This window comes from Hyperoodon ampullatus, assembly GCF_949752795.1.
Source record: "Hyperoodon ampullatus genome assembly, chromosome: 1".
NCBI lineage: Eukaryota > Metazoa > Chordata > Mammalia > Artiodactyla > Ziphiidae > Hyperoodon > Hyperoodon ampullatus.
In genome coordinates this window covers 16,562,324-16,588,712 of record NC_136914.1, presented here as the reverse complement: position 1 = coordinate 16,588,712, position 26,389 = coordinate 16,562,324, and the positions used below count along the sequence as shown (strand labels likewise).

Sequence of the window (26,389 nt, the reverse complement as noted above, 5' to 3'; positions counted from 1 at the left end):
GGCCCTTATCTTATTTTATTTCTCTAACTTAGCCTGGCTTCCTATGTCATAATCATACAAGTTTGTTTTCACTTCTGTAAAGTTTTTGTGACTTTATCAACTTAGCACACTCTGCCTGAAATATTTATCTAGCATTCACCTCACTCCTACTTATCTCATCTTTTGGGTTTCAGCTTAAGCTCACTCCCTCAGAGAAACCTTCCCTAATCCTCCCAGAGTAGGTTGTCTTCTAGATATATGCTTTTGTTGTACCTTGTAATCTTCTTTGTAGCATTCATCATAATTATAATTAGTTATTTACTTGACATTTATTTCCCTTGCTAGATGTAAACTTCATAAGGATTTTTGCCTCGTTCAGTGATTAATTCCCATATTACTGCCTGGGTTATAGCAAACATTCATACATTTGTTGAATGGTTGAATGAATGAAGGAAAGGCCATATTAAGAATATAAAACATGATAAAAACAAATCCTTTACAGTGAGAACAGACCTTTTTATTCATATATTGAGATAAACTGCAGAGACTGAAAGACAAAAATTCATCATAAATCATTCAGCAGAACATTCATTAAAAATCAAATGCATTTTCTTTAACAGAGTTCTCACACAGAAAAGTTTATTTTATATAAGTCTGATATAACATTAAATATTTTACAAATCAGACATTTCATTTTGAAATTTAATTGTATAATCTTGAATGCACTATAGACAAAGTAAGATCTCCTTTACCAATTTCACTTCATTTAACTTACACAAGGCTTCCATTAAAATTCCATCACACCTTGAAAATTACCTGCAGCTTTTAAAAAACATGATCTAAACTTCATATGGAAAGAAAGTCTTATGTAGCAACCCAAAAATTAAAAAAACAAAAAAGGTAAGAAGCATTTCTTAATACAAATAAATTACAAAAATATTATTTATGTGTGAGTTTCTTTCTTCTCATTGATATAGTCATCCATCCATATACAGTCCAAAGCACTTCATTTTTAAATTGATGCTTAAAATACTCCGATGTCATCGAAAAATCTCTATTATTTTAGTGGTGCTCTTAAATGGCAAAGTAGAATATCAGATTAGAATGTGCCAACTCCTGGGCTGAAGTGAATGAGACATTCACATTCATGCCAGATGTCATCTGTTATGCAGTCACCAGGCAGCTTGGCAACGAGTAATTCCAATTTTTTATGGTAACTTACTAAAACATTCCAAGAAACACTTCTTACCCCTACATACTTCCAGATTGCTATAGAAAGATACAATTATATTTGAAGTATGGGCATTATAATAGGAATCTCTGTTAAAATATGGAAAAGATCAACAGAAAGAATCCACACCAATGAAATTCTGTGGACTGGTTTTCAAAGTTAGAAATAAGAAAATCCACTGCTAATGGAAGCCCTGCTCTGTGCAAATATAATGTGGTATATATTAAACAATCACATATTTGAGGTATTAGCTGGAAAATATATATATATACACATGTATATATATATATATATATACACACATGTATACATGGACACAGCCACAGAATATTCACTAATCTATTGGCCCCAAAACCAGCAGATAATAAAATTAAATAAATGAAAAGGAATCACATATCAACAGGAAAGTTACACACAGGAATTTACAAAAAATGTGGTTACATAATCCTTAATATAAGGAATATGTTTTGAACTAGTGTTTTGAGGGAAAATGTTTCCACTTATACGAAACTGTCTATTTAATAGTAGTAAAACGAAGAGGAAGCCTGAATTCGAGGACTGTATTGCCTGCCAGATTATTAAAGGAATGTGCAAGAATTATTGAAGATCCTCATTGTACCCGCTTATTTGAACTTAAAAATTAGAATTAAAAAAACTTTGAAGTTATTGTGAGACTACTCTCTTTTCTTTTTCATGGGTTTATGGAGAATTTTATGGACTTTAGGCAGTAGTCCAATATGGCCAAGAGACAAAGTTTTTCAGCTATCTAGTACAGATTAAAATTAAGATTTATTGTTTATTTTCAGAAGGTTTTATGTTCAGTTAAGAAAAAAGATTATGAATGCCTTTTCAGTTGGTTCACTCAGTATGAAGATAGATAATAGTAAGAGTAATACTGAACACAAGCTTCCTATGGGAAAGCTAAATAAGTGCACAAATTCTCCTTCTGAATCATTTGGTCTTTTGACATAATTCTTACTTAACTAAAAAGATGGCTCATTTGGTCCTCAGGCCAACATCTAGAAATATTTCACTACCTTAACACAGGTGGGAGATTTTTTTAATGAAATACGTTAGAATGCATTATTAAGTATTACTAACATGTCACATCTGTTAAATAACAGCTGCATTTAAAAATATTACAAATCAACAAAGGGAAATCAAGAGGTTAACCATTTCTCTCAGTAACAATTTTACATACTAGCATAACTAAAGATTTAACAGGAAGAACACTTAAGCATGAAAGTGCAATTAAAGCAAAGGGCTGGAATTCTATCTTCCTGTTCCTAATAACACCTGAGCTGACATAAAAGCAAAGTGGTTTAATGCACTGGCATATATATACCTTAAGGGCTTACTCTTCTCTACCAAATCTTTGTAATTATCATATATAAGAATGTAATGATTACGAAACAAATACTTACTTAAGCATTCAAATGCAGTCTGTTCCCAAAACATATTGTTTTCACTTATTACTTCTCATTGTTGAGAATTAAATTCTCAGATTTGATCACAATAAATTCCAAAACTTACAAATGGCTAGCACCTATTTGAAAACAAAGGAATTAAAAGAGGAGGAGAAAAGGTACTATTTACTTTCCCCCAAATCCTCGCAAAGACAATGATGTCTGTGTATGTGTTTAAAAAGGGATAAAAATGTAAAGCACTAATAAATATAATTGCTGCCAAAATTCTAAAATACCAGTTAGAAAAGCTAGTAAATCAATACTCAAAGATTGAGGGCTTTTAGGCAATGATTAAAATGAAGAGGACAAGTTATCAAATTAAATTGGAAAGCTCAGGAAGCTAAAAATAAGATGGCAAAATGGAATTTTTGTTAGAAGAGCAGCAAATGTGAAAATCTTACATCTCAAGATAGCTGACACTGTAAATCATACACTTTGATTTAAAAAAAAAAGATAGTAGAATTCTTTTTACTTTGTAGAATTAACCCAAAATTCTAAGACACCTGGACAGGCCTTTATACCATGATATAGGTGACATTAAGGACTTACTCTTTACTTGAATACTTTACATGTGGCTTAAATTGTCAGGCACTCGATCAGTCATTTCCCACGGTTGTTTGAAAATTTCATCAAATGCATTTTATGAAATGAAATGTAATGCAACTGAAATATAGTTCTGTCCAAAAGCCATGTATGACTTCATAATATATAACTTCACTTAACTTGATAACTTCACCTATCCCCTTAAAGTCAGGATTAAGGGAAAAAGAATCAGTCAACAAGAGTTCAATTCACATAAGCATCAATCACAATAGTGTAAATTTCCCATTAAAACTGGAAAAATAATGGATGAAATTTTTTTCATTTATATTTGTATGTTTTCTGATGCATATAAACTTTCAAAGTTAATTAGAATGCTATGACCTTGTTTTTCAGAAACTAATTCTATAAGCTGAAGAAAATATTTTAAATTGTATTTTCTCTTAAGCACGCTATTTTTTCTTTTTAAGGTTGAATTTCTAAAGAAAGTTGGTTAAGCTGTCCAGTTTTCCTAGGATAGTATGCTGTTTAGTTAAACAACTAATTCAATCAAGCATTTCTATTGATTTACCTGGAAAAGGGGATGCAAGAGAACATTTAAAAAAGAATGGTCATTTCAGAAGTTCTATTCAACAGATGCTATATAAATTACATTCAGAAAAAAATCTTTAAATAAAAGAACACTGCACTCTAACTAGCATTCTCTCACACACACAAAAAAAACTACCAAAGATGTGTTCATGTTCTGTTAAATGAGTATGAAAGCAAAATCATTAAAATACAACTGTTAAACATAGAAGAAAAAAAAACAAACATAGAAGACTAGAAATCAAATAGTTTCATATCCAACATACAGGCACCAAAAACTTCAAGTTCCAGCTGATTTTTCCAATTTATATTATGGATTTAATTATAAGGAGCTTATTCCTATAGGATTAATTGAATTACTCAATGGTGAATAGATTTTAGCTCAAATTTTTGTAAGGATAACTTGCTATAAATCACTATTCTACCTACTGCTGTGTTTCTGCTCGCTGCTGTATATGGCCAAACAGATCATGCTCTGATCAAGTAAGTCTGCTGTTAATCTACCTATATGTTTACGAGTTGGCAATCAGGTTAAAAGGCACAAAGCTTCATTTCAGTAGTAATTTTTCCTATTACTTAGACAATATTAAGAACTCAATTAGTTTCGGATCCTGTTTACTAAGGATCCTGATCACTAAGAAGAAACTGCAAATTTCCATGGGGGGTAAAACTGGTAGGTCCTTTTCTTCATAAATTTTAGCAGCCTTCAAAGATGTATATATATGAACATTTGGGGGCCTTTTAGTTACTGGAATTGCAAATGACATAACTGCAATTTACTGTTGAAGACCCTTTTTGGTTATTGTTTATATAGCCATTTCCTCATATTTTCTTTAAAATCTATCAGTATAGCGTTTCATTTCTATGCATGGCTTAGCAATTCATAAAACTAAATAAATAGCAAACTGATACTTTACACCAGTTCATTTATCTCAATATATAATTTAGAATATAATGGCAATATTAAAAATATCGATTCCCTCTACGCTGGTAATGCTACAAGATTTTACACAAAGTTAAACAACTTTTGTTTTTTCTTTTTTGATAAAGTTTCATTGCAACCTCCACACACTGGACATCTGACAAGGAAAATGTAATTTTGTCATAAAACATTTATTCCATCACTTTAAAGTGTCTCATGGAGCTAAACACCAAAAGAAGTTAAATAAAAAGGGAATAACCTGTATATACAGAAAATGATCATTCCATAAATATTTACATGACAAGGGGAAAAAAACTGAGAATCTAAAACCAGAAATTGCTACAGGTGTGATAATCCTTTCTCAAGACATTTTTAGTTAGGAATCGTATAAGCTTTTAAAGTGAAAATAATTGCAGAAGCATAACTAAAATATTAATTTTAGTTTTCAGTTTCTTACTATTTAAAGGAGCCAGTAGGTCATAAACAGTCCAAGATTTCAGGGACCAACTATTCAGTTTAGTTTCCAACACCAAATCTTTTTCTTTAGCTCTCATGATGAAACTAAACTTACTTACAGAAAAAACAGTACTCTAAAAGGTATAAATAAAATCCCAGTTCATCCTCCTTTATAAATACTGGTCAGCCGCTCCAATTCTTTACAGTTGTCCATGCTCAAGGCTTCTGCCTTCCTTCGGAGTCGTTCATCGTGGTATACTTTTGCTGCATACTGCATATCTGTTTCTGTTAACAAAAATACATTTTTTTCTAAGTAAATAGTAATTTAGATCAACTAGTTGTTTAAACTCAAAGATGTTTCATATAAGTCCTTCAATATATTTCTATTAACTGTTTGTTTGTTTGTTTTAAAGAAATCCAAGTACTAGACCTAAAAGCCATTTGGAATCCTACCATGTGAAACAAACACAGAGGGACTACCCTGGTGGTGCAGTGGTTAAGAATCCGCCTGCCAACGCAGGGTTCACAAGTTCGAGCCCTGGTCCAGGAAGATCCCATGTGCCACAGAGCAACTAAGCCTGTGCACCACAACTACCGAGCCCGTGTGCCACAACTACTGAAGCCCTTGTGCTCTAGGGCCCACGTGCCACAACTACTAAGCCCAAGTGCTGCAACTACTGAAGCCAGCATGCCTGGAGCCGGTGCTCCGCAACAAGAAGAAACCCGCGCACTGCAACAAAGAGTAAGCCCCGCTCCCCGCAACTAGAGAAAGCCCGCCCGCAGCAACGAAGACCCAACGCAGCCATAAATGAATGAATGAATAAATGAATGAATGAATAAATAAATAAGTCACAGAGCTACTCTAGAAAAGAAAATAAGGATGCTATCCTATCAACCCTTTCCCTCCTCCACTCCTGTTCCCAAAGGTTTAAATACTGCTGCTCTAAAGCATTATCTTGACCTCTTATCCCAAAGATACCATATGCTATTCAATACTGCTAGTGGTTGTTTTTGCTGCGACCTTTTATTAAGGTTCCAGATTAATTAATTATGCCAAGATCTGAGTAGAAAAATTTGCAATCTTGTTCTGAGTTTGCTTGAATTAAAAACATATATAATAGGGCTTCCCTGGTGGCGCAGTGGTTGAGAGTCCACCTGCCGATACAGGGGACAGGGGTTCGTGCCCCGGTCTGGGAAGATCCCACGTGCCGTGGAGCGGCTGGGCCCGTGAGCCATGGCTGCTGATCCTGCGCATCCGGAGCCTGTGCTCCACAACGGGAGAGGCCACAACAGTGAGAGGCCCATACCACAAAAAAAAAAAAAAAAAGAAAAAAAAAAAACACATATATAATAAACTTACTAAAGGAACACAAAAGAGAAAAAAGCTTGCTATACAATCACAGCAGTGATATTCAGCAAATAAGTACTTCTGACGCTTCCTTCAATATGTGGATAGAATTAGTAAAGAAAAATAAAGAGACTAGAAACCAAACGTTCTTCAGGGAACTATTCCTTACTTTCCTGTTATTCTCAGCCGTTTCACTGTTTATTAACACTTCTAAAGGGTGGGCTCACTTAGATAAGATGTAACCAAAAACAGTGACCAAATTAGAGGACATCAATCAGGACCACATTCAAAATAAACTCATAGATAAGAGTGTATTCTATTTGTAAAGATTTTCAGAAATGATCAATCAGGTTAGGATTTAACAAATTAATTAAAATCACTCCCCTCCTTTTATTTACAAATGAGGCACTTGTAAAATCCATTTGCAGATGATTCTTTCCAAGTGTGGTAGATAAAGCAAAGTTCACCAGGCTAGTAAATGGCAGAATCTAGATTTCAATCCAAATCTCTAACTCCTAGCCTGATATTCTTTCCATTACCTCAAATTACTGCTTGTATTTTATGAAACACCCATTTTACCAATCTAGACATTAGAGAGTGTTGGAAGTGACTCCAGAACAGAAAAATACTGGCAAAAGTGTATTCAAGCCCCTAACCTAGAGACCTATAGATGTGCTGAATTTGTTGAATTTTATATTGAAAATTTCAAACATACACAAGTTGAGTACCACAATAAACACTCTAAAACCCCTCACCTTGATTGACCAGTTCTTCACATTTTGTGAACCTATTGATATTGATCTTGTCGGATTGTTAAAAGATTAAACTAAATTATGCCAGTAAAACTACTTGGCTTATGCTAGGGATGGAGTAAAAAAAAAAATAATAAAAAATAATAATATAGAACACTTATGGGTACAAGGCATTACACTAAGTGTTACCATATATTATCTGTTATGGTCCATATTTTAATGACAAGGTAACTAAGATTTAGAGAGGTTAAGTAACTAGGTAATGCGTTGGTGAAGCCAGGATCTTGCAAGGCAGTCCCAGAGCAGGCACTTTAAACATAACATTACACTCATTCATAAACATGAATACCTTTCCTTCTTTGTTTCTATTTATGCAGTCAATTCCCAATTTTTATTTAAGGTAATAGAATGTAAGTATGCATAACCCCAAAATCACCCGTATTTGGCTGGGGACTAGGACTTGTATTTGAAAATGAGATATCTAATGTGCTCATCATTCTTTTAGCACAAAATAAGCAGGTCTTTCATACATTCATTCATATGAATTCATTAATCATTCATCCAACTGTTCATATATCCATCAAAAATTTACTCTGCCTATGTTGTACCAACAATTGTGCAAGGTGCTACAGATCAAAAAATTAGGTGAAATAAAATTAAATAAGTAAAATTTGGGAAATACTTCCCTTAAGACCTTTGGCTAATGCACGGTTTCTCAACCGCAGCAATACTGGCATTTGGGGCTAGATAATTCTTGGTGTGGAGGTTGTCCTGTGCATCCTAGAATGTTAGGCAGCATCCCTGGCCTTAACCCATCAGATGCCAGTAGCAATCCCTTCCACCCCAACCCCGTGTTGACGCACACAGTTTCCAGACATTACCAAATGTCCCCTGGGAGGAAAGAGCAAATCATTCCCAGCTGAAAAACCACTGGTCTTATGTAACCTTCTCCACTTTGAGAACATACTGATTCACAGACTCAGAGACTTAGAAACCAAGGAGGTTTCTCCTCTAACTATCAGTATACAGATGAAGAAACCAATGCCAGAGATAAGAACTCTCTTAGAAGTATACAATGGTTATGTTTTATCAAATTTTCCCTAGTGGATAAGAGATTATAATTGCTCCCATTTTCTGAGTATTTACTACATGTGAAACACTTCAACTATTGCCTGAGTTAATTTTCACAACAAACCCATAAAGTTAGGTATTAGAGAGAAGACTGTGAAGCACAGTGCCTAGATTATGAAAGCAAATTGGTTTTGAATCACAGATCACCTCAATGACCTTGGGCAAGTTACTAATTAATCTCTCTATGCCTCAGGTTCCTCATATGTAAAGTGGGTATAATCGCCTCACAGTGTCATTGTGGAGCTTAAATGAGTTAATATATATAAAGGGCTTGGGACAATGACTGAAAAAATAGGCATTATATAAATTATAGTTACTTCCTGTACCCACTCATCATCATCATCATCCATTGTATACACAAGGGAATAAATTCATAGAGGTTAGAATATTCGGCCTTAATCACTCAGCTAAAAATTTCAGACCTAGGATTCAACTTTAGTCTGTTTAATTCCAATGTCTACACTATATGGTCTATATTATTATCTGGAACAGTAAGAAAAACAAAAAACTATAATAACAGTTCACATGGAGCATCTCAGCAGATTCTTATGGTCAATAGTCAGTCTTTTTATAGATATAACTGCTTAAATTAAGGAAGCTGAGGCTGGAAGAGGCTAAACAAATTAAGTGTTCACCAGAACTTCTCTACCTACAAAATAAGTAAAGGAATGTGGAATGTCAACAAAACTCATTGTACATTAAGTGTTACCTGTTGAAGCTAAATTGATGAAGAGTTTCAAATTTAATTCTGAAACAGGATACATATTAAACACTGATGACATAGTTTATACCAGGATTGTTTTCTTTCTTAGTGGTACATAAAATAATGTTGCATGTTACAACTGAAAACATCTTAAATACAATGAAATTTTATATTATCTACTTATTCCATCAAATATTTATTAAGAACAATAACATAAATACCATTTATTAAGTTCTTGCCATGTGCCAAATATTGTTATAAGACCACATGTACATTAAAACATATTGTCTCATTTAAGTACTGGGCTCCGAGTATGTGCCAGGCAATTCTAGAACATTCCTTGAGTAGGGAAATCTACAGTAATCAATTCCAAAGACTCTGAATAAGTCTTTAAATATTAAATATTTGATAAACTTACTTTGTTGTCTTTCTTTCCAGCAATTATTTCGAATATTAGTCACATAATCTTCTTCCACACTCTTTTCTACCTTTTGTAATAACATTCCTTTATATTCATTTTTAAAGTCTTTGTTGACATAATAAACGACACCCAAGTTTTCTGTCTGCATTTTAATCGTTTGCCCTGATCCACTGTAAAAGAAATGCTTGATCATTATTTTTTTAATTAAGATTGTACATTCTCATCTGCTTCTACAAATCAAGCTAATAAAAATAATTAAAAAGTCAATATTGGTAATCAAGTATTTAGTATTATCTCAAATTACCTAAAACCACCATTCATGTCATAAAAAAGTAATCATATTTTAATACATTATGTTCCTATAAGTTCTCTCAACTTTTAGTTAATAAAAATCTTATTTGGAAGAAATAAATCACTTCTTATTTTTAGACCAATCTGTTTTTAATACTATATAATCACTAGCAATATGATTTTACAAAGTTTCCATTATATTCATTGCATTACACTAAAGTTTTTTGGAAGGTATGCTGCATTAAACTTGCTATATGTCCTGATCGCTTATATATAAAGTATATTGTGGAAAAATACCTCACATAACAAAAAAGTAATATTTGCTTTTATTTAATCAATATTTTATAAACAGAAGAGTGAAGTCATATCCTCTTTAACGACACAAATCCTATGTGAGATCAATCACAACTCTATTTTTGTCTTTAAAGTAGTTTTGTCTTCTAAAGTTTTTTGTCTTTGATGTCAACACATTACCTATTATATTAAATTGCCATCAAGTTCGAACGCAACACTTCTGTCTTTATCCACAATAGAACAGAAATGTAAACTAACATAATACAAACTTATTGCTTAAGTAAACTACCTTTAAAATTAGACATTTTAAAATCAGGTACACAGGTAGTAATAGAATATTTGGCACTTAAAAGTTTAAAAGACCACAAGGCCCTTTAAAGTTAGTTAGGTAAGAAACAACAGTTCTTTTTTTGTAAAACTTCACTGAGCTACTTACGATCTGGGATATAAGGAATAAGGAGGATTAGAGACCATCAATTGGCTTAATAATGACACGAGGATCAATACAATAATGGGCATCAGCTGGATAAACACAGAAAAACCTCCCTACAAAAAAATCACCAAAGAATAACAAATTGTAATATAACTTTAGTTGTCAATAATCCAACAATTGTCAAACATTTTTAGAGGAAGAAAGGACATTTGAGATCATCGGTTCAGTGCTTCCAAATCTGCCTGATCATACCAACTTCCTGGGGTGATTCTTAAAAATACAACTTTTTAGGTGCTTCACCTAGAGATCCTGACCCTGAATTGGAAAACACTGGTATAACCTGATCTCATTTTACAGATGAGGAAGTTCTCTGTCTCCCTCTTTTTCTTCATACACAGAGACTCTGTCAATACGCAGCAGGTTGCAAAATGATTTTTATCATGGATTTGAGGGTGGAACATGGACACTGATGGTCCACAGCTGGGGACCAGACCTTTTAATTTCTGGTCCAGTGCTCTTTCCATTTACCTTTCTCCTTCACGTAATTTAACAGCTATATGCAATTAGGTATAACTGCATTAGAATAAGGCAAGTTACTTCTAATTTAAATTTTTCAGTATTAATTCTAAATTATTTAGAACCAACAATAAGAATTTACGATCAGAACATGCACACTGCAAGTTTACCTTCATTAGAATCACAGAATACCAAATGTGAAGGTGTCATATTGCCCAACCACCCGTCACCTTGACTTCTACCTCTGCTCCCCCAATATCCCTAAGGGATTCTCGAGTCTCTATTGAACACCTCTGGTAAAAGAAAACGCATTACTGCCTTTTAAAACAACTTGCCCTATTTTCAGACAACTCTATGCTTTTCCTGAGCTGAAATTTGCCATTTTCTGATTTCTAATCATATCATAAACATACATCTCCTCTTTCTTCTTCTCTTTCATGTCCACTATGTTGATGCTGATGTTGACTGCTATAGCCAGCGCGTCCATTTGAAAATGAATGTACACTACCTAGAAAATTAAAAGCAAGGTTAAATTAGGGAGAACAATTATCATCAGAAAAATCATATTTTCCTTTATATTTTTATTTATTTATTTTTAATTACTAAAACAATGCGTGTTTGAGTAATGAATGCTTATTGCCCTCTCCTCTTATGAGTGAAGGGTAGACAAAACCAGGAATGATTCTTCTTTGTTTCCCTTAGAGTAAGGAGAAGCTCTTTCTTGATGAAAACTTGAACGAGAGTTCCTCCCTAATACTGCATACAGAGAGGACTTTTGCTGTGGTTGGTTGATTTTACAAACCTTGGATCATTAATCTGAAACTCTGCTTTCTGCATTTCTCAATGAATCACAAGTACTTCTAGAAATCAAAAACTTGTACTCTAATTCATTTTTTAGAAAACAGCTGTATAATATACTATGGTACAGGTGGACCACAATTTTCAAACATTTTCTTGTTGATGGACATTCAAGTTGTTTTCAAAAAAGGTGACCAACCAGAAATGGCTATCACTGATAAAGTAAACTATGTTATAACAAGCAAAAGAACTGCAAATCAACTATCAGAAAAATTCACTATTGTCTGAAAGATTTCTAATTGTTCCCAGCATATTTTTAGTCAAAATTATTAGTCTGAATAATTTTTTTGTGAGAGGTAATTATGTATCCTAGTACATCAAAATGCAAGTTATATTTTCAGTCATTAATTTGTATTTATACATCCTCTTTCTTTCAAGGATGCTTTACAAAATGCCTTATCAATGATCACAATCTTTCTCAATAATATTCAGACAGGACTACCAGGCCAAATTATATTGCTACATTCATAAAGACTATCCTAATTTTGAATGGGATGTTTAACTTAGCACCTTTCGTTACTGCTGTAAACAAGACTGGAGCTATAATTTTAAACATCTTAGAGGAGCTACTCTTAAAGAAAATTAATTTCCACACAAGCAACTTACAGTAAATGTAAGTAAAACACAGTACTACTTATGCTGGTACTAAAAATCTATTCATTTAGTAGTACTTCTACAGTATTTTACTTTGATAGCCTAGTTCAAGAAATTATTTCTATCATAATGTAATTTTTTAAAACCCACTTATTTATATGTAACTTATGATTCAGACATTTCAATGGACAGTACCTCCACATACACCCATATTAACAATCTACAATATTATTAATGAAATCTACAAAGATCTTCAAAGAACCAATGTCGAATAGTCCTTCAAGGTACAGGTTACTTCCTACAATTGTATTGGCACTTAATTAATGCATTGCCACTGGATTTCCTACTTACAGATCCTTTCTTCAGCTCTATGTAAAATACACAACATCTTTTTAAAAATAAAGTATGTTCTAGGAAAAAGACAGACTTACAATAAAGGTAATAAGTCTAACAATTTTCTTCTGTCTTCATGAAAAACCATCACAGGATCATAATACTATAAGGAAATGTCAGGGAGAAGGTACATAAATCTCTAAATAGCCTAACCGGAGGTGACGATCTCTAGCTTCATAAAGTACAAATATTTATAACCAACATTAAAATACCTGAAGGAAATCCACCACCAAAGAATATGTTAAACAAGTCTTCTGGAGTTATATCAGCTTCACAACCTCTATGGAAATTAAATCTACCATTGTTCTGCTGATTACATGCTTGTTCTTCATTGCCTGTGAGGTCATACTGCTTTCGTTTTTCTGGATTGCTTAAAACCGCATAAGCGTTTCCAATCTCTGAAAAAGTAATGAGCAAAAGTTGATAAGCAAAGTTGTTTGTTTTTTGGGGTTTTTTTGCGGTACGTGGGCCTCTCACTGCTGTGGCCTCTCCCGTTGTGGAGCACAGGCTCCGGACGTGCAGGCTCAGCGGCCATGGCTCACGGGCCCAGCTGCTCCGCGGCATGTGGGATCTTCCCAGACTGGGGCACGAACCCGCGTCCCCTGCATCGACAGGCGGACTCTCAACCACTGCGCCACCAGGGAAGCCCCTAGTCTACTCTCTTTGATAGAAAACTTTTATTTTTAAAGTTTTACAAAACACACAAATGAAAATATCTCTTCTATCTAATTTAATTCCTTAACCAATTATCTCCTCTTTTTCTATTCTTGAAAGATATAAAAAACAAGTGGTTTCCATCTTCTGTAAAAAGTATTTTGGCAATTACAGAGCAATAAATCTATACTTACCTCTCATATAAACAAAAAACTATAGTCTTTACTTAGAATAAACAGCTTGGTATCCCAAACACGTAAGTTTAGATCAAATGGTTAAAAATAAAATAAGATGATTCAGAAGGTAATGAAAAGGTCCTATGTGTTGAATGAATGAAACCTGCCATTTCTGTGTGCTGACACACTAGCAGCAATATTTTCTAATTAACTACCTTTGCTCACCAAGCATCTCTGGCTTACAATCTGGGTTTTCTTTTCTTTATTTTTTAGCCGTGCCACACGGCACGTGGAATTCACAGACCAGGGATCGAACCTGGGCCCCCTGCAGTGGAAGCATGAAGCCTTAACCACTGGACTGCCAGGGAAGTCCCAACAATCTTGGTTTTCTATGTAGTTTCCACTCAATGAAATATGGGTTCATCACCACCCTATTATGATCCTCTTTGGAGTTAATAAATTGGCATTCTGATTTACAAATAACCCCCTATGTATTGAATAATGTGCACCTTTCCTCTAGAGATGAATCACCACCAAGCATGTTGATAAATATTACGTTTCTAGTTTTGCAAAGTGTAGCATTAGACTCTGAAATGTACCACACCAAAGAACAATCACCTTTGTTAAACTCCTCTAAGTGTTTGTGTGGGGTGACATATATGTTGCTCACCTCTTCAAAACACAACACAGGCTGTAAAAATATTGCTAGGTTCACTTACTGTTATTCTAAGACCAATAATGCTAACATGACTTCAATACAGAAATGGGAGAAAGAAGCAGTTAAATGTCCTTAACATTATTGAAGAATTAATACTGAAATCATCTAACAGATCACAAACATGCAAATAACTCACTGCCAAATGTGTTTAGACATCTTAAAAACACAAAAAATTTTAAATTAAATGATTTTAATTCAGAAAGTGAAAAAAGGTTTTTAGCTCTGGGGAGGAATATGTGCTAAAGTTAGTGTTTTTGAGTAAAGCAGCTTTTCCTATGCTTTCAACACACCACTTTTAATCTAAAGAGACAGAGAAGGCTCTCACTGTCACAGAGATAGTCTACTTTCACCAGCACCACTTTGGCAGCTGCTTTTACTGGAAAATATTAATAATCCCTAAATGTATTTTACTTGCCAACTTCTTTTAAAAAATGAAATTGTTTTGCAAACAATTTTAACAGTACTTTTATGAATGACAATTGAGTCATCTATCTTTTAGGAAAATTTAAAATGATTATCTCCCTCCTGTTATTCCAAGACCCCAGCATTTCACTGTAAACATCATACATTGGCTTTATGAATGCCAAATTCACAAGAACAAATAATCGCAAATTTAAGCATTTTCCTATGAATCAGAAGTTAACTATTATGAATAAATTGTAATAAACATAAATTATAAAATCAGTTGTCTCACACTTATTTACTAAATTGGCAAAAAAACTGAAATAATAAGAAAGAAAATGAAGAAAATATTAGCCAAGAGAAAAGAAACATTCTTGAAAAAAAAATCACAGTAGTTAGAACTACATATGAAAAATGCAAAAATTGGCCAGAGTTAACAAAAATAGAAGAATACTGGACAAATAGTGATTCCAAGTAATTTCCCAATTCTAGACAGTCGCTAATATCTTAAAAACTCATAAAAAAATATATTGCTTTTAGTTATTTTAGAACCAGCTGGTAACATGCTAGAAACTCATGCATAATCATCACACTACTTGTGTGTAGTAAACTAGAAGGCGTGCACGGGTATCTAGAAAAGTTACTTAGAACTTTGCCAAAACTGACATGTTGCTTTTGTGAAGCCAAACAGCATATGTTTGGCTCTTGGTATAAAAAGTTAATAGTGAAGTTTTAAAGGATTTTGAGGAGGCTTGCTTATGCTGGCCTCTAAATGCACCCATCTAAAGGCAGAATTTAATATTCTAAAACACTGTAAAGTGGACTCTGAAAAGGGCTTAGAAAATTGCTTTAAAAGGTTTACTTTACTTTTAAAAGCATCTGTTGCTCCAGGTGCATGGTTTTTGTCTGGATGAAACTTCAAAGCAAGCTTTCTATAAGCTTTTTTCAAATCTTCATCACCAGCATCTTTGGTAACTCCAAGTACTTCATAGTAATTTTTACATTTGTTTATGCTGTGAACAAGAGAATGTGTTACATTGTAAGTAAACTTCAAGGAAGAGCTTCGAGTAATACCTCTATTTTTTTATTTATTAGAATAGTATAAAGAACTGTCTGTGGACTGTTTTCTCGACATCAAGTTATAGTTTATCCGTTAAGGGTTATTGCTCCATTCTCTTTTTCAATCACAGACCATTTTTCCAACCTCTCCCAATCTAAGAAGAATTGACCATAAGAATGTCCTTGGTGCAATTTATCACAACTACAGAGAAGTAAAGCAAAGCTCATAACAAATGTGGATGAAGTGCAGAGCACACACTGTAACTAAAATGAGTGAGAACAATTTTATAGTACTCTTAAGTGCATAAATAAGTTCCAAAACTCCTTGCAAGTATGTCACAGCTAAAGATTAATGTGCATTGCATTCCAAGAGTTTTATTGTTGCATAATGTAACCTAACCAATATCAAAGCAACAGTTTAGTGCATGTAGACAATTACAGTACCCTATGGCTTCAATGTCAAGGCAAGTTAATTCAGCTAGGCAATGCTAAAGAGAATTCATTTGTGTCACTCTCTATGAAAGATAAAATCTCATAATAAAATACATCATGGACTCAAAAATATTTGTTACATCTGATTTTCATTATGATGAACATACTCTTAAAGATTACTTACATGTTTATAACCCTAAATATGCAACATTTAAGCCCAGAGTCTTTGAAGCATGTTAGGAAAAGAAATAATCTGAATGGAGCAGAGAATACTAATCCTTTTGTATGCTAACATTGTCCCATGACCTAAAAATTTTCCTTCACTAAAATACAGCTATATTTTAAATATTTTTTGTTGAGTACTATATAACTTTAAATGTGTTCCATGTATGAGCGCCCTGATGACAGAAGTAGTAAGAAGTAAAAGGATCTGAGGCACAATTGTTCCCTGACAGCTAAAGAACTGCAAAGGCTGACTTGAAATCTTCAGAGAAAAGAGACAAGATTGATCTTATTTCGCTACTAAACCTATTAGCCATCACAGTGCTTGGTACATGATGGGTTCTCAGTAAATATTTACGGAATAAATGAACCTTAGCTCTCCTTTCATAATGAAAGCATTCATCATTTGTTACATGAACAAGGGGAAAAAAAGAACACACTGAAAATATTATAGAATTTTTTAATAATCACAACAAAAATCTGTTAGGCAGTCTTCTTCAGAGTAATAATAATTAAAATTAGATTTTTCTACTTTAGATACTGAATAAATACGAACACAAGTCAATTTTATTTCATAAACATGACATTTCCTTTATTTAGTCAATAATATTTATTGAGCACGAACTACGTCCCCGGGCACTTGAGATCTATTAGAGAACAAAACAGAGAACGATCACTGCCTTTGTAGAGACTCATTCTCCTAGATATGTTAAGAACCTATGTGATAGAAAAACAGGGAAGAATGACATGTAGAGAACACCTGCTGTGTGTCAGGCACACATCCACAGCCCCATATCCATGTTCCAACATCCATAAAGTTCTGAAAAATGGAAGGTACTCTATAACTAACTTGACTGCAAAAACCTGACCTGGAAACTTTCAGAGGCAAAATTTCAAAGGCAAAACTGAACTGATGTGAAGCTGCTACAGAGTCTTCATTTATCACATTCAAGTGTGATATTTGTACCTTTTGCTGCAGAAATGGCACTATTAGGTTAGGGCTGCTTACCAGACCCTGCTAAGACATTATGTAATCTATAACATATGCTCCTTATTACTTTTAGAAAATATGAAGATCTCGAGTTCCAAACTACATCTGATCCACAAAAATTTCACGTAAAGAATTGTAGAATCTTATTATGCTGATTATTTTACACAAATTATCTCATTTACTCCTCATTAGGTAGATATTATTCCTATTTAACCAATGAGGAAATCAAGGCTTCGAGTGGTTATGTAAATTGCCAAAAGTCATATAACCAAGTAACAGATGGAAACCAAAATTTATTTCTTCAACAAAAATTTACTGAATATCCACTTTCTGTTAGATGCTGTTTCAGACACTATAGTGGTAAATAAAGCAGTCCAAAAATCCCTCCTCACATTAAATTTACAATTGGGAGAGAGACAAGCAATTAACAAATATAGAAGTAAAATACGAAGTACATCATATGACATCACATGGTGATATATATTTCGAGAAAAATGAAGTGGCAAAGGGAAAGAGTGAATGGAAAGAGAGGCCTGCTATTTTAAACAGGGCGATTAGGAAAGGCCTCACAAGTGAAGATTCAATCCTCAGTTTGTCTGACTTGAAAATCCTGCTGTCTCAGAATCAGAATAAAGAAGAAAAGGAGCCCATTCAGACTCCAGACCAACCATCCACTTCCTTCTATTTGCTCTTCTAATCAGTGTTTAAACACATTCTCTGTTGGGTTTGGTGCCCCAAACATGCCTTCTCTGCCTCTCTTCTTGTTTAGTTAGTTTCTACGTCTTCAGACCTCAGCTGAGCTCTTCCTTCTCTCAAGAACTCAGATTCCTCAAGACTAAGTTTGGTGAGCCTCTTATATTCTCCCAAAGCTCTCCCAATGCTCTCTGAACTTAGCCCTATCCCAGCAATGATCTTAAAGGTACCACAGCTATCAGTTTACACGTTTGACTACTTTTCCAGACTATTAGGCCCCTTGAAGGCAGGGACTGTGTCTTGTTCACCATATGTGTTGAATGGATGGATGGCTAGTACAATTTGAGGGCAGAAATGGTAAAGATCTACAAGTCATTTTTGGACCAAAGATAGTAAGTGCTGTAAGAAAAATATAGTTGGCACCAAAAAATCAATTTGGAATAGAAGACTGTGGGACAAGGACCAGAGCTAAAAATATGACAGACACTATCTGAACACAAAAGACAAAAGGCAGTGATAAACAAAACACTGAACAATCCTAAAGTCATTACTACTTGCTTTGAATGCGTAAGATGTTTCCTTATGTACCAGATTAATCCTATACAATTATTTTGTTGATTATTTCCTGAGCACAAAAGGCTAGGCAATAGAAAAAGGCAGTCTAGGAGAGGGCTGCTGGATAGTATAGGGAAATTAGGTTGGAATTCACAGTCTTCTAGAGATGGGTCATAAAGCTAAGTACTGTCACAAAGTACTGTCACAAAGAGAAAAAAGGTAGGAAAAACAATTATTTCACTAACTCTTAGCCGTATCTAGCTCTACCATAGCTTGCTTGCACTGAATTTTTCATCATATATTAGAGAAGAAATTCTTTGAGAAGCTAGCAGAGAGGTATAAAGTCAACATCACCAATGGACAAGCTGTAGACTACATATCTCAAGTAACACTACAAATATACCCATTTACTTAATTTTTCACACCTAAATGAGAAATTACCATTCACAAATTAATTTTATTCTATATATTGTTCATTATACTCCTTTTCACCAACTGCATTTGTCACATTTTTTTATAGTTCGCTCCTTACTGAAAGATTCAAACCTTCTTCACCATCCTCACCAAAGAATAAAAAAGGAAGGAAGGAAGGAAGGAAAAAAGAAAGAAAGAAAGAAAGAAAAAAGAAAAGAAAAAAGAGGTAATCTATTACCTGCCCTGGAAGAAAATATTGTGCAAAAAGGCCAGAAAGATATGTCTGGGAGCTCAACAGTGGAGATGTATGCATGGCTCAACTTTTATGTCTTCCTTTATGTGTGAGAAAGCATTCTGGCCGTGGAAGGAGGGGGTCTCTTTCTATTCTTTTTTTCATATATTATAGATGATTTTTAAATAAACTTCAAATTTAATTGGTGTTTAGGAAAATAATTCTTTACTCCTGAGACAAAGGATTATTTATTTTATAAATTTAGCAAAATGGTTTATTTTGTTTTCATTTAAAGAACTACGGCTTAAATCCAATCCTAACAAAAGCCCCATAATTCAAATAATTTTAACAGTTATACAGAAGTGTTCCTAATTGATAAATATAATGATGGCCAGTTAATGATTTCTCACTGATCTTGTAATTTTTAAAATAAAAGATGGGCTTTTTTTTACTATGAGATATTAAAAGTCTCTTTAAATTAGATCCAGGACACCTTTTGCTCTGTAATTTTTCAATATATTTCAACGCAAAGACAACAAACAGTGCTTAGTTTCACAGAATATGAGTTTTTACAAAGTTACACACTTTTTCTTCAGTCTTACTGTAAGCTAGCTCTTACTTATGCAATGGATGCAGTATTATTGCATGGCTTCTCCCATTGAGCCAAATTGTCACTGAGCAACTTGTTTGCATAATCATGCTAACCAACAAGATAACATGGCTTTCTTCAGAAAAATCCCCTGTGTATAGGTAGAACAAAAACAAAAACATACAGCATGTAAGTGTTTGCTGGTGATCTGTTACCTCACTAAAGCGACACTTATAAAGGCTAATATAACGAGTGTTACATGATTAGCTAAGCAACTCTTATACAGTATAAGGTACCAAGTGAAATACTTTGAATAACTTAGGGGTTCTATTAAAGAATGTTCTGATCATATTTATCCCCAAAGGACAAAACTTCATTTATTTAATTTTAAAAAGGTATGCTAAAATTATTGATAAGAGAAACAATCTCTAATACAGGTATACTACTAAGCTAATACTTGTACTCCATAAAAATTCAGTCTCAAACTTGGCTGGGTCCACAGTGCTAGCCGGCAATCCCCCCATTCCATCTGCCTTTCCCCTCTGCAAATACTCTATACTTTTACCACTCTTCGCAAGCTTTCAATCTCATCTCTTTTCTTCTAACTCTCAGAGGATAACTTCATCTCCAATTTCATAGGGAACACAGACCCAAAAGACAGGAACTCCCTCAACGTTTTATTTCCATCTGTCCAATTCTGGCCATATACAAAGGGGATCTGCACCCACAATCATCTTTCATCTTTCACACAATTCACTCTATTTAGGTCTTTTACTGAGAACAAGTTCTCCCAGTAAAAAGTAATTTCTACAAGAAAATAAAATTTGTTTTTGGAGAGATGTCGTTTCCTGAAACACAATTCAGCACACTGTTTAATTAAAGGTTTTTCTTAAAGAAATTCAAAAGCAAGTCTCTCACTTATTCACTTATCTCACTTATTCAGCCACCTCTGATATAATACTACAGTTATAAAAGTCATTAGCAAGATTATTTATAATTCTCAAAGTACTTCACTACCATTCAGGCTAACCAAATACCCTTTACCATGATTATGGAGTCTTTGTTTCTTATTGTGGTCACACAGATAAAATGTTACATTCAAGCTTCAGCATCTGAATATATATGAAGAAAAGCAAAATATAAATACATTGATACTTGATTTAAAAATAACTTCAATTCCAAATTATGGTGAGTAAAAAAGAATTAACTAAAAATAAGAATGGGGAAAAAAGGGTGAAAAAAGAAAGAAAATAAGATTAAAAGAGAAATAGATAAGAAAGGGTAAAAGAGAAAGAAAACTAGCTTTACCTACTTTTCACTTAAGCTAGTTCACTGTACTATTCACTTTCTATGTTGAATTATCTGATTAATCACTGTTCAGAGTCCTTCATCCTTATACTTTAGTTTCCTTAGACAGCAATTTCAGTACAATATCAATACAGTTTCCTTAAGCTATAGCAGGAAACCATAACAGTATTTTCTCTAGTGTTTCATACTCAGAAGTTCATTTTCTTTCCAGAAAATCTTTTCTTAATTATAAAATTAATAAAGTCAATCTCCAAAACCCAGCTCATAATTTTCCAATTCTACCTAATTCTTCTGCTTTAAGTAGAAGTGTATCATGAAGTAAAACTAAAACACTGAGACAGAATGATCAGAGTAAGAAAAATATTAAAAGGAGAGGACGTTATAGTGTTTGCATATGTATAAAGATAGACTTAAAGAATATAAATAGAAAAAAAAACTATCCTTCATTAATATAAGTAGGAAATTGAAAATGCTGTTGCAATTTGCCCTCAATTTCCTTCTCATATGAAATTCTCCTGCTTCCATATATATATATATATATATATATATATATATATATATATATGACAAAACAATTCTTTATTCTCTTTCTATATTGTTATCTAAACACCGTACTGTGTCAAAAATTGAAACAATATGCCTCAAAAAATTTCTTTCTGTAAGTAGCTTTGTGGCTTATAGTTACTTTAAAAGATGGAAACTTCCATAGAGTTGGTAATTTACAGACTGATTTTATAAAGAATATAAAGCATAAGACACCCAGAGTTCAATTCCTCAATGTCTGTTCTTCTACTGAATTATAACCCAAACCCATTTTTTAGGTGTTACGACATTAAACTTATATTAGTATCAGTTATAATTGACATATAAGTTATTTATTCCTACCTGAGAACTCCATCTACTTGGTCTTTGGTGTAGCCTTTTCCACTTTCACCACTACCAGAGGAGCTGTCCTTTGTGCAGTTCGGCTTGCTTTGATCACCACTACCTGACGGTTTTCGGCAATGAGGGCTATTTCCAGCAGTGCTTCCATTTTTCATAATTATTTCCAATAGCGCTGTGGAAAGATACAGAAAGCATACTATCTCTGTTTACATCAAGGTACATACACATGGTCTTGAGAAAAAAGTTATAAAGCTGACAAATTGTGTACTTCAGAAAGATACACCATAGGGTCTTTTAAAATAAATAGCAAGCATTCTCTTATGTACTTAGCTGTTGACAGACTACTGATCACCATTTAGAAGTAGAATATTAAGAAGTTTAATGTTAGTAACTCAAAATTACTATCATCCAATAACTTATGACATACTTTTATTTGTCACATCATGGTGAAACTGCAGAATACCAAAGAAAAAGATAGTCCTTAAAGTAGCCAATGAGATTACCTAAAAAGAAACAGAAATTAGACTTCCTATTTATTTCTCAGCAGCAACAATGGCAGCTAAGTGAGTAATATCTTCAAAATACTTAGGGAGAATAACTGTCAACTTGAGTTCTGTACTAATTTTCTGAAAATTAGATAAGAATAAAATAAAAACATTTTCAAACAAACAAAAACTGAGAAAATTTACCACTAAGATTTCACTAGAAGATACTTAAAATACATATTTTGAACAAAAGGAAAATGCTTGCAGACAGGCTGAGATGTAAAAGGGAATGGTCATGATGAGGTCCAAATACTGTGGAGCAAACACTGTGGTAATGTGTGAGTAAATCTAAACTGAGTCTATAAAGCAACAGTATATGTCTGGGATCTCCTATAAAATACTGGAGAGGCACAGAAGAGGGGTAGAGAGAATATATGAAATAAGAATAGCCATGTGTATTCATAATGATTAAAAATGGGAGGGTGGTAGGGATTGATTAAACTATTCTCTCTCCTTTTGAGTATGCTTGAAACTTCCCGTAATGAGTTAAAACTAAACATTGAAAAAAAAATCAACAGAACTAAAAGGAAAAAACAGAGAAACCCACCTTGACAGTAAAAGATTTTAACACATTTTTAATCCACAACTGACAATGGGTCAATTAAATAATCACTAAGGATACAAATGACATAAACTTCTAATTTATCAAGTTTGATCTAAGAAACATAAAGTAATTATATCCAACAAATGTGAATATTCATTCTTTACAGGCACACAAGGAATGAAAATTGACTACATTATAACTAGACCATAATATTATCCTCTTCAAATCTCAAATAATTAGTATTATAATATACTACAATCTCTGAGAAAAATGCATTTAAGTGAGAAATCAATTACAAAAATGTAACTAGATCACAAATGGGTTGGAAAGGAGAAGAGTCTAGAAAAACTCATGTATCAGAGAAACAATCATAATATAAACAAGAAAATAGAATTGAAGAAAAATGAACATACTACATATCAGATTTTGTGGGTCATCAAATGGTGCTGGCACAACTGGAGAGCTATATGAAAAACAATGAATCTGGACCCCTTCTTCACACCATACACAAAAATTAGCTCAAAATAGATCACACACCTATATGTAAGATCTAAAACTATAAAACTCTTAGAAGAAACTATAGGAGTAAATCTTTGTGACTTTGATTTAGTCCAAAATTCTTAGATTTGACAAATTAAGTGGCAAAAGAAAAAGCAGAGAAACTGCACCTTATCAAAATTGAAAACTTTTGCCCCTCAAAGAATATCATCAATAGAGTAAAAAGACAATCCACAGAATGTGAAAAAATATTTACAAAATCATATATCTGAAAGAGACATATATTTAGAATATATAAAGGATTCTTACAATTCAGTAATAAAAGGACCAAAAACTCAATTAAAAATGGGTACAGGATCTGAATAGACATTCTCCAAAATAGATATACAAATGATTAATAAGTACATGAAAAGTTGCACAACAATAGCCACTAGGCAAATGAAAATTAAAACTACAATGAGATACCACTTTACATCCACTAGGATGACTATCATCAACAAGATGGACAATAACAAGTGTTGGCAAGGATATGGAAAAATGGGAACCCTTATACATTGCTGATGGTAATGTAAAATGATATGTCCACTTTGAAAAATCATCTGGTAGTTCTTTAAAAGATTAAACATATAGTTACTATTTGACCCAACAATTCTATCCCTGGGTGTATACCCAAGAGAAATGAAAACATACATGTATACAAAAACTGGTTCACAAATGTTCATAAGAGTATTGCTCATAATAGGAAAAGGTTGAAACAACTGAAATTTAAAAAATTTTTAAAAATGAAGTATTGATATATGCTACAACATGGATGAACCTTGAAAACATGCTAAGTGAAAAAAGCCAGTCACAAAAGACCACATATTGTATGATTCCATTTATATGAAATGTACAGAATAGGCAATCTACAGAGACAGAAAGATCAGTTGTTGCCAAGGGTTACTGGGGAGGGAAGGATAGAACTGGGGAGAAATGAGGAGTCATTGGTAGTGAGTATGAGGTTTCTTTCTGTGATGAAGAAAATGTTCTAAAATTAATTGCTGTAATGGTTGCACAATTCCGTGAACCCACTGAATGGTATACTTTAATTGAATGAATTGTAAGGTATGTGAGTTACATCTCAGTAAAGCTGTTATATATATATATTTTAAAAATCCAGCATTGTCATTGTCACATGGCTTGTGGGATCTCAGTTCCCTGACAAGGGACTAAACCCGGGCCACAGCAGTGAAACTGCTGAATCCTAACCACTAGACCGCCAGGGAACTCCCGATAATTATTCTTAATATTTTACATATGAGAAATTTCTTCCATATCTTTTTCCTAGCTAATGCATTCAAGAGGTCACCAAAGACATAAGATATTCAGTTTTTATAACAATCTAGCTGTAGATGGTACAGAAAGGCTCTTAATTAGACACCAATCTAGTAGTTATTAACAATATAAGAATAACATATAGTTAATTTTTAACTATAGTTTAGTTCATATTTAATGCAATCACATTAACCTTGAGAGCAGAAGCCAGCATGGTCTAGTGGGTAGTGGTTCACAACTTTTTAATATGAAAAATTTTGTGGAAATTCTGGGAAGACAGCAGCTTACATTCTAAATCTCATAAATTAGAGCAATTAGACAGCAAAATCAAAACCTCATGTAAAAAATCCCAAAATACAAGAAGGTGGGGACAAGCCACCAATAGTTACAAGATCTATGTGGATAGTATCATCTGTGCAGGAAAAAGCAGAGGACAGTAACAGGGCATTTTACCAGTCCACAGAACAAAATAACTGCAAAATAGCCAACAGGGACTCTCTATGAAGCAGAGCAGGCGAAAATGAGAAAAGTGAATAAAAAGGAATGGGTTTTGCTCACTACAATAGCATGTGATTGAAAGGGTTCACAATAAACTCTTAAGGGCATCCAGTCACTACAACTCTCAAAACTAATCAGTCAAAGCTCTCCTCCAGAACAAAGCTACACCAAGGAGAAACTGCTGGGAACAGGATCCAAACTGAAGAGATGAGAGGCAATAGAAAAAAAAAAAGAAAAGCAAAATTCCAGATAAAGTGGGGAAGGAGAAAGGAGTGAGGAGATCTTATGTAGCAAGGTGACATACTTTCAAACATTACACAGAAACTGGAGAAATCTCTGTGTATTTAGAAAGGCTAACTAACTTCACATAAAAATGAATAAAAGAGGGCCTCCCTGGTGGTGCAGTGGTTGAGAGTCTGCCTGCTGATGGAGAGGACACGGGTTCGTGCCCCAGTCCGGGAAGATCCAACATGCTGCGGAGCGGCTGGGCCCGTGAGCCATGGCCACTGAGCCTGCGCGTCCGGAGCCTGTGCTCCGCAACAGGAGAGGCCACAACAGTGAGAGGCCCGCGTACCACAAAAAAAAAAAAAGAATAAAAGAAAATGATAGAAGTGAAATCTGATACAAAGTTACATTAAAAAAAGAAGAACAGGATAAATCTCTGAACACAATGAAAGCACACCACAAAGACTTGCCAACAAAATAGGTAAACACTATAACCTACTATTTCAAAACAAGCTGAAA

The 26,389-nt window shown here is 33.7% G+C and overlaps 1 protein-coding gene across 2 annotated transcripts in view; it reads right to left on the bottom strand.

The window, feature by feature from the left end:
* Positions 1 to 5,342: 5,342 nt before the first annotated feature.
* Positions 5,343 to 26,389, bottom strand: part of DNAJB14 (DnaJ heat shock protein family (Hsp40) member B14) — a gene marked incomplete at both ends in the record, with an annotated part of 33,060 nt that continues 12,013 nt past the window's right edge. The window contains 7 exons of one of the 2 annotated variants that reach the window (XM_079708052.1): positions 5,343 to 5,467; positions 9,535 to 9,707; positions 10,559 to 10,668; positions 11,485 to 11,579; positions 13,129 to 13,314; positions 15,734 to 15,879; positions 22,247 to 22,418. In XM_079708052.1, coding sequence (XP_079564178.1) covers positions 5,343 to 5,467; positions 9,535 to 9,707; positions 10,559 to 10,668; positions 11,485 to 11,579; positions 13,129 to 13,314; positions 15,734 to 15,879; positions 22,247 to 22,418 — 1,007 coding nt within the window. The remainder of the gene's footprint in view (positions 5,468 to 9,534; positions 9,708 to 10,558; positions 10,669 to 11,484; positions 11,580 to 13,128; positions 13,315 to 15,733; positions 15,880 to 22,246; positions 22,419 to 26,389) is intronic. The other variant, XM_079708053.1, reaches the window with a different exon arrangement.